Below are 10155 nucleotides of genomic sequence, written 5' to 3'. Positions count from 1 at the left end.
GTCATATCGCCCAGTCGTAATATTGCAATAGGTTGTCCGTTAAACTCAAGCGGGGCTTGGGCCCTGGCACGGCGTAGCCACACAATCCTGGTAGTAGTGACGCTCGGCTATGACGGCGTGCGGGTTACCAGCTGGCTTTCTCAGGATAGGGCTCCTGTGTGAGCGGTCGACAATAACGTCTTTATCCATACCCAGCACTTCACGTAGTAGCACGGATACGGCCGTGGAGGAGCTCGAGTCCAGGCCCTTTGGGATCCCTATGATGTGGATGTTAGCTCTCCGCTTCCTGCCTTCATCACATTTATCCTTCAGGTCAGACAGCTCCTCCTTCATACTCTCTACTGTAGACTGCAGGGTGGTCACCTCATCGCTCCACATTGACAGCCCATCCTCAGCTTCTTTCACTGTAACCTTTACTCCATCAACTTCGCCGCACGTCGTGTGAGTGTAAACCACTACAACATGTAGACGGCCGTCTGCAGGCTGGATGTAGCACCACCGCAGAGACGTGCTGCAGCTCTGTTTAGTTACCCAGCTGACAGCAGAGGCTGTAGTTTACTGTTACCAACATGGAAAACTGAAGCTTCATCAGATGGAGCTACAGAGCTGGAGAACAAAGGAGACTGAGAGGCCAGAATGATGTGGGAGGAAACATCAAGAGCCTGTTTGAAAGGAGACACATGTGGATGCTGTGCCAGTCTGTGGTCTGTCAGAAGTCAGCTGAGTCACACTGCAAGAAGCTGCAGAATCTCAGAGGAGGAGATTTGGAAGTGTTTGTGGGACAAACTGGACTCAAAGAAAGAAGATGTTTGTGAAGTCTTTGGTGGAGGTGAGCAGTGTGAAGCAGAACACATGCAGATGAATCAGGAGGGAACAAACTGAGTGGGCGGAGCTGTCTGAGCCCCGCCCACACAAACACAGCTCTCTGAATCAGTAAAGGTGGGCAGGCCGCGTGTGGGCCGCGGGCCATACGTTGAGTATCACTGTTTGAAATGTGAACATTGTTCTGCTGCAGTCAATGGACTAAACCAGAGAAGAAGAAAACAGACTTTACCATGAAGATCCTCAGTGTGGATCAGTATAATATCAGCCTGATGTCTGCAGTTTAGTGTCAGCACAACTTTCACATCATATTCATCTCAGCACAACTAAAACATGCTGACTGACCTCAGAGTTTCAAGTTTACATCCTGGACTCTCCAGGAAACCACACAGATGCTTCACTCCTGGATCCTGCAGCTTGTTGTTGTCGCTCAGCACCAGCTGTCTCAGATGGGAGGGGTTGGACTTCAGTGCTGCTGCCAGATAATCACAGCTGATCTTTGACAAACCACAGCTCTTCAATCTGTATAAAGAATGAAAGATGTAAGTTTATTAGACAAAGTGCTTGAAATCATTCAGTGTTTCATCATCTGTTCAGAGCTGAAGAAGGTTCAGAATGTAGAAGTTTAGAAAATGGAAACTCCAAACAGCTGAAGCCAACAGGAAGCAGCTTCAAACAAACACAACAAGAGAAAAAACTCTGAATGTTTCACATTAAAGTCGAACATTTCTCATAAAAACAGGACAAAGACTTGAAAAAGTCGTGTTTTTCCTTCCAGGAACCACATGGCTTCACTTTTAAAGGTGAAGTGTGACAGAAATGGACATATTTGAAGTCCAACACCTTTTTCCAGTCACATTATTAAAGCAGACAAACTACAAGCTCATTTTCATTGCAACAAGTCATCTTCTGACCTGGACTAACAACACTGGTCTCTATGTGCAGCTGGCTGTGAGACCAGTGCTCAGGGAGCGTCTACAAAGTGCAACACTGAAAGAACATCACACACTCATTTGCTTCCAGCACTTTCACACAAACATCTACTGTCATTATTGTCACCAAACTCTGTGGATCCTTTATTGCAAATTCAAATGGGATCAAATGGTCAGACAAAAGAGGGTTATGAGGAAATATGATGAAATGTTGTGTATTAGCAGCAACTTATTGAATCATTTTCCTCAGAAACCAAACAAAATGATTGACAAACATGTTTTTACAAACTCAGTGTTGGACTTGGATCAGCAGGATAAGCTGATGTTTAAAGGCATTTGAGTCTCGCTGTATGAGAGTCCAGTTATTACTCAATATTTATGGATGATGTTCTTTCAGTGTTGCACTTTGTCGACGCTCCCTGAGCCTCACAGCCAGCTGCACATGGACCAGCTGACATTACCCAGCATTAGAGGCGGCTGTAAAAAATTCATGTTCCCATTTAAATGGTTTTAATTTGAATAAAACGATGTTGATTCATTCAATCCTGAATCGATGTTTAATATAAATGTATTTTGCCAGAATCTCAGGTTAAAGCTCACAAACTATTTCAACAAGCAGCAAACAGCTAAAACAGTAAATGAGAGCAGCTAAACACACAAAGATGGAAACACAGAGCGTGGATCGTTCACTCGACGGCACGTACACGGACACGCCGTCGGGGCTGAAAGTGGACAGCTCACAGATCCTGAAGCTGCAGGTTTCATCTGTCTCCAACCAAAACTGAGTGAAGCAGCAGCAAAAGAAGATCCAAACTCTGCTTCACGTTTGATCAATATGCTCATGAATTCTCTCTGACTTTGGCTGTTCCTGCCTGCACAGCTCTCTCTCTCTCAGTGTACTCCAAGAACAGCTTCAAACATCTGTTTCTGCATCATTCACTGTTTATTAGCCACCAGTCTGCTGTTGTGTTCAGTGCTGTCGGCCTCTGACAGTAAAGCCTCATTTCTGCTGTTCCATGGAAACTTTTTAAAATGATGACAGATTACAAACTCTCAGCTGTGTCTGTAATCAAACCTCTGTAACTTTGCTTCACTTCAGCAGCATCAGCTCATGTTCACATGTTGCTTCATGGTTTGCTTCAGTTTTTGATCGACTGCAGAATATTTTGAAGGTTATCTGCTATAAAAAGCCAGAAGAGGAAAATCTGCTTCATGTGTTTCTGTTTGATCCTCAGTGACTTTGACACAAAGGCCTCTGCTGTGATGATCACACCTCTGATCAAGTCTCACAGTGTCACAACTGATAAATGATCAGAGTTAGAATATTTCTGACTGTCTGCTGTGTGCCGTGACCTTTGACCTGCTAAAGACAGTCAGCTGTGGATTATTCATTGTTGTGTCTGATACTTAGAACTGTGAGGAAGAAGCTACACAGTTAATCAGGGTCCCCTCTCTCTGAATCAGGAAAGGTGGGCAGGCCGCGTGTGGGCCGCGGGCCATACGTTGAGTATCACTGTTTGAAATGTGAACATTGTTCTGCTGCAGTCAATGGACTAAACCAGAGAAGAAGAAAACAGACTTTACCATGAAGATCCTCAGTGTGGATCAGTATAATATCAGCCTGATGTCTGCAGTTTAGTGTCAGCACAACTTTCACATCATATTCATCTCAGCACAACTAAAACATGCTGACTGACCTCAGAGTTTCAAGTTTACATCCTGGACTCTCCAGGAAACCACACAGATGCTTCACTCCTGAATCCTGCAGATTGTTCTTATTCAAAGACAAGGAGTCATTACTCAGGTCCAGCTGTCTCAGATGGGAGGGGTTGGACTTCAGTGCTGCTGCCAGATAATCACAGCTGATCTCTGACAAACCACAGTTCCTCAATCTGTATAAAGAATGAAAGATGTAAGTTTATTAGACAAAGTGCTTGAAATCATTCAGTGTTTCATCATCTGTTCAGAGCTGAAGAAGGTTCAGAATGTAGAAGTTTAGAAAATGGAAACTCCAAACAGCTGAAGCCAACAGGAAGCAGCTTCAAACAAACACAACAAGAGAAAAAACTCTGAATGTTTCACATTAAAGTCGTACATTTATCATAAAAACAGGACAAAGACTTGAAAAAGTCGTGTTTTTCCTTCCAGGAACCACATGGCTTCACTTTTAAAGGTGAAGTGTGACAGAAATGGACATATTGAAATCAATGATATCAAAGCTGGAATCAAATGAGTCCAAGTCTTCTGCTGATTCAGCATCACATTCATCTTTGCTCCTTGTTCTGCATCCCCACCATAAATATAAAGAGGCAAAACTCACATTTTCCAAAATCCTCTTTAAGCTTCGACAATAAAGGAAGATAGTTTTATACAAGTCTTTGTGGTTTTCTTGTCACCCAGATGCCCGAGTACTTAAACTTCTTATAGCTGGGTTTAAAAGGGGCTAAAATACACAAAACTCCCCAGTTGTCGTACAGATAGACTTTGCCTCGCTCTTCCCAAAATTCACTTTATATCCAGAAATTGTCCCAAATTCCTTAAGTATGCATTAAGGTGACCTTGAGGCTCTTAAAGGCGCATATAAATAAAACGTATTATTATTATTATTATTGTAAGTCTATCCAAAAGTTTGCGGAGGCTGTTCGATGGGTTGGAAATAAATAAAATCATGTCGTCGGCATAAAGAGAGACTTCATGTTCGATACCCCCTCGATGTTTTCCCTCAACACCAACACATTGTCTCAGAGCAACAGCTAGCGGTTCAATGGCAAAAAGGAGACAGAGGGCATCCCTGTCCTGGGGGGCAGATTATTGTTAGTCTGGACGGCTGTTAGAGGGGAGCAATACAATACTTTTATCCAAGATACAAAATTAAAGCCACATTTTTTAAGCGTATAAAAAAAAATCCCATCTCACTTGATCCAACGCCTTTTCTGCGTCAAGCCAAATTACAGTTTCCAATGTATCACCTTTAACATGGGTATAAATGATATTTAATAGAGCTCTAATGTTCAAAAAAGAGTGCCTAATAAAGCCCGTCTGGTGAAATAATGGAGGACAAATACTTGTGTAAGCGACGGGCCAACACTTGAGCCAGGATCTTGGTGTCTGTGTTGAACAAAGATATTAAACGACATGAACGACAATCTAAATGGTCTTTTTCCTGTTTTACAATTAAACACATCACTGCTTGATGCATTGTTGGAGGCAACGACTGTGAGAGGAAGGATTCTTCAAAAGTTGATTTTAACAGTGAATTCAGTCGGTCAGAAAACTTTATGAAAAAATCAGATGGATACCCGTCGGGGCAGCAGATTTTCCAGACTGCATGCTCCGTACGGCCGTTTCAATTCCAACATTAGAGACAGGTTCCTCCAGACTAGCGATCGCATCTTCTCCCAAGGAGGGAATATCAAACACCTTATTGAAATCATTGTGGATCTCAAGGATAGTTTGGTTGTCTGTAGACCTTATTCCCTGGTCATTGTAGATCTCAAGGATAGTTGGTTAGCTGTTCTTAGTCGTAGCTGGTGAGCTGATAACTCGCCTGTTTTTTCTCCATGTTCATAAGCGTAGCTGCAACTTTGACTCAGCCTGTTTTGTAGATATGAGATTGTATTCAGTTTGTCATTGTAACCGCTGTGTATATAATACAGGCTCAGGAGAGTGGCTGCACACAGCATGTAGTTTAGTGTCACGGTCACAGTGGCTGACCGTATGGAGAGTGTGTGGAGGACTCAGGCGCAGACACTGGTGCAGCCATGAAACTGAGTTTTGAACGAAAAGCGTGCCTTTATTTCGGCTGAAGACATCAAACAAGGCAGAATCACAGTGAAGAGAACTAAACTGGGGAACTAATACTATAATAAGTCATGAAGACACAGAAAGCTATGGCTAAGAATACAAAAGACTGGGCATGAAAATATGGAGGGTGGGAACACAGATGACGCGACACAGAGACTAAATACACATGAGGGATGATCAAGTTCCAAACATTAAAACTGTCAAACCTGCAGGGGGGATTGGCTGTTCCAAACCTGAAATATTATTTCTGGGCAGCTCAGATGAGACCCCTGACTGTATGGGTGCGGGATTTGTCTGAAACTCAGTGGCTAAACATTGAGAAGACAATGTGCGAAAGATCATTGGAATCCCTGCTTTGTTCTAACATTTCAATTAAAAATGTGCATATGGGGGAACGGACGAGGGTCACACTAAAGATTTGGCGTAGAATCAAACAATCATTTGGTCTTCCAAAAGAAATTTCAATGTTATCAAGGCTCTCCTCCCTGCAGGGTTTTTCTCCTATTGTGGAAGACTCTGGCTTCAGAGCATGGTCACATAGCAGGCTTCATAAACTTTGTCATGTTGTGAGGAATGGGCACCTGAGCTCATTTGAACAGTTGAGGTCAGTTTCGGCTTCCTTCTTCTGACTTTTTTAGATTTCTGCAGCTAAGAAGCTTTTTGACAAAACATAAAGAATGGAGGCAAGTTTTGGAGCCCTCACCCATTGAGGAAATATTTCTAAAAACATTTCAAAGTAATTCCTCCCCAAAATTAATCACTCATTTTTATAACACATTTATGAGTTTCAATACAAATGCAACTTTGGATATTAAGGCAAGGTGGGAAGCTGAGACTGGCACTCAAATCTCAGAGGACACCTGGGAAGAGGTGTTCGGTGAAGCCCATCTGGTGACTAATTCTGGGCTGTGGAGAGAATTTAAATGGAAGGTGGTCATGAGATATTTTAGAACCCCAGAGATAATGGCCAAAATGAAGCCTACAAATCCTGACACCTGCTGGCGAAATTGTGGTACTTCTTTAGGAACCCTATCACATATATTGTGGTCATGCCCAAAAATCTGCCCACTTTGGAATGACATATTTAAAGTTCTCAGTACAGTTTTCCAACAACCATTAACAAAAGACCAACAGTTAGCCATTTTAGGAGTCTTACCAAAGGGTGTTGCGGGAAACAATAAAACGTATCTCTTAAGAATCTTACAGCAGCACTAAAGTGTATCACTATTAAATGGCTGAATCTTGACCCACCTTCATATAATATGTGGATTGATAAAGCAAGAGAAATTTACCAGATGGAGGAAATAACATCTGCTCTGCAGATTCAGAGAGAATTGTTTACTGAGCGTTGGCGACCCATACATGCTTTACTGTTTCAATAATTTAGCATAGGTCTGTTTCGTTTTGTCCATTTACGGCTAAGTTTGTCACATGTTATTTAATATTACATAAAGTTTTTGTTTTGTTTTCTTTTTGCTATGTTGTTGTCTGTTTGTTTGTTTGCTTGGGTTTTGTTTTGTGCTTCCTAATTGCAGTTCTTATTTTAATCTAGATTTCTGCATTGCAGTTCCTGTAACTGTCCTACTTGTGAACATTGACAAGTACAAGTTGCAATGTTGTAAATTATAATAAAAATTGAGTTAAAAAAAAAAGAACATTAAAGTCGTACATTTCTCATAAAAACAGGACAAAGACTTGAAAAAGTCGTGTTTTTCCTTCCAGGAACCACATGGCTTCACTTTTAAAGGTGAAGTGTGACAGAAATGGACATATTTGAAGTCCAACACCTTTTTCCAGTCACATTATTAAAGCAGAAAAACTACAAGCTCATTTTCATTCCAACAAGTCATCTTCTGACCTGGACTAACAACACTGGTCTCTATGTGCAGCTGGCTGTGAGACCAGTGCTCAGGGAGCGTCTACAAAGTGCAACACTGAACGAACATCACACACTCATTTGCTTCCAGCACTTTCACACAAACATCTACTGTCATTATTGTCACCAAACTCTGTGGATCCTTTATTGCAAATTCAAATGGGATCAAATGGTCAGACAAAAGAGGGTTATGAGGAAATATGATGAAATGTTGTGTATTAGCAGCAAGTTATTGAATCTTTTCCCTCAGAAACCAAACAAAATGATTGACAAACATGTTTTTACAAACTCAGTGTTGGACTTGGATCAGCAGGATAAGCTGATGTTTAAAGGCATTTGAGTCTCGCTGTATGAGAGTCCAGTTCTTACTCAATATTTATGGATGATGTTCTTTCAGTGTTGCACTTTGTCGACGCTCCCTGAGCCTCACAGCCAGCTGCACATGGACCAGCTGACATTACCCAGCATTAGAGGCGGCTGTAAAAAATTCATGTTCCCATTTAAATGGTTTTAATTTGAATAAAACGATGTTGATTCATTCAATCCTGAATCGATGTTTAATATAAATGTATTTTGCCAGAATCTCAGGTTAAAGCTCACAAACTATTTCAACAAGCAGCAAACAGATAAAACAGTAAATGAGAGCAGCTAAACACACAAAGATGGAAACACAGAGCGTGGATCGTTCACTCGACGGCACGTACACGGACACGCCGTCGGGGCTGAAAGTGGACAGCTCACAGATCCTGAAGCTGCAGGTTTCATCTGTCTCCAACCAAAACTGAGTGAAGCAGCAGCAAAAGAAGATCCAAACTCTGCTTCACGTTTGATCAATATGCTCATGAATTCTCTCTGACTTTGGCTGTTCCTGCCTGCACAGCTCTCTCTCTCTCAGTGTACTCCAAGAACAGCTTCAAACATCTGTTTCTGCATCATTCACTGTTTATTAGCCACCAGTCTGCTGTTGTGTTCAGTGCTGTCGGCCTCTGACAGTAAAGCCTCATTTCTGCTGCTCAACACTGAAGAAATGTAAACTTTTCAAAATGATGACAAATTGGAAAACACCTAAACTCAGGAGATGTAACCCTTCTCTCTGGGGCGGAGGGAAGCGGACCATCTCTTTGATTAGAGCTGTGTCTCTAATCAAAGCAGAGATGGAACGATGCCACGTTTTATGTCCGATATCGATATGAATCCAATATAGTCGATTTTATGATCAAACGTTTTTTTTTAATATCTTGCTGCATTTTGTATAAGTTCATACTCAAGTTTAAAAAATCTAAACACTAAAGCTGTTCTGTTATACCTGTCTGCAAAAACACACTGCAGCCAAAACATTAGACAATACTGATCTTTTTATTTAAACTTTTTCCAGAACTTTAAATCTAAGTATTTAAAGTAATATTCAAAAGTCATTTAAATCATTTTTATGCAGACTTCAAAAACTCTGGTTGTGAATAAAAGAAGTGCAACATCAGCACAAAATAATGTTTCTATTGAACAACTAACACAAACAGGTTGTAGAATGGAGCCTTTTATACTCACAGCTGAACAGAAACAACATCCAGAGTGGAAAACAGTGCAAATAACTGCAAACAGGCTTCATGACACTCATGTTTGATCAGATTCACTCCCTGCTCTCACACACCAACTCCAGACCTGCATTCATCTTTTCCCTCTGAACCCCCCAAACATACAAACCCTGAGCCACCACCATTGCCCTTTCACTGACTGCCCCACTCCACCATTTGACTCTTAGAACTGAAGACGCTTCTCTCATAAGAGGTGAAACATCTTCAAGGAAACTTAAAGAAGTCCAGACGCTTTTCTTTCCAAGCTTCTTAGACTATGATGACCTGGATGTCTGAGAACCTTCACAGACTGATTTTACAAGAACAACTTGTGTCAAAAATCCCTGGCAGTGCCTCTCTGTCACACACACAAATCACTACAGTTACAAATTTAATAACTTAAAAAGTAAAAAGACCACTTTTGAGCCGTGTCTTTTTGGCCATAACAAATACCAAAAGGACCGGAATTTAATAACATTAAAACCAAACAATAAATGAGCAAAGTAGTGCATGATAAATATAGACAAATACAAAGTGCAATATAGAAACACTGGGTAAAAAGAAATGAACAATTAAAAAGGAGGATAACAGATGTGAGCAGTAGTTAAACAGTAGAAATAAATATATAATAAACAAACAAAAATAGATAATAAATGAAAGCCAGGTCTGAAAGGTGAGTTTGGCTTTAAAAGCATGAAAACACACTGCTGTCTTCAGGAAGGCTGCTCCAGTAACAGAAAGTCATCTACATGTGGGTTTAGTTCTGACTTTAGGGACAAGTAAAAAAATAAAATAAAATAAAAACATCTGTCCAGACAACCTGACAGTCAAAAATATAAACTCAGGAACTTAAAAGGAAAATTGTGCTGACTTTGAACGTCCGCATCAAGATAAACTTACAGATTTAAGAGTCAAAAAGTGTCAAAACGTCTGTATCCTTACCTGAGAGTTTCAAGTTTACAGTCAGGACTCTTTAGTCCAACACACAGCAAATCCAATTCTGAATCCTGCAGCTTGTTCGAGCTCAGGTCCAGCTCTCTCAGATGATTGGATGGGGAGCTGAGAATTTCAGACAAAGCTTCAAAGCTTCTTTTTGAGAGTTTACAATCTCTCAGCCTGAGGAAGAATAACAATGGAGACATATTATTTT

At 41.0% G+C, this 10155-nt stretch overlaps 1 protein-coding gene across 3 annotated transcripts in view; it reads right to left on the bottom strand.

Moving 5' to 3' along the window:
• Nucleotides 1-450: 450 nt before the first annotated feature.
• The window catches only part of LOC146642747 (NLR family CARD domain-containing protein 3-like), a 20555-nt gene continuing 10850 nt past the window's right edge, over nt 451-10155 (bottom strand). The window contains exons 4-5 of one of the 3 annotated variants that reach the window (XM_085397225.1): nt 9948-10121; nt 451-1344 (exon numbers count right to left, since the gene is read on the bottom strand). In XM_085397225.1, the coding sequence (XP_085253351.1) occupies nt 1149-1344; nt 9948-10121 (370 nt within the window). In that variant the 3' untranslated portion in view covers nt 451-1148. Of the gene's footprint in view, nt 1345-9533; nt 10122-10155 lie in introns of those variants that run through there. The other 2 variants (XM_085397226.1, XM_085397227.1) reach the window with 2 other exon arrangements.

The sequence above is a fragment of the Rhamphochromis longiceps genome, linkage group LG23, assembly GCF_057381845.1.
Source record: "Rhamphochromis longiceps isolate RC_006_pf linkage group LG23, R_longiceps_female_GT1.1, whole genome shotgun sequence".
NCBI classification, from domain to species: Eukaryota; Metazoa; Chordata; class Actinopteri; order Cichliformes; family Cichlidae; genus Rhamphochromis; species Rhamphochromis longiceps.
This window is presented reverse-complemented; position numbering and strand designations above follow the sequence as displayed.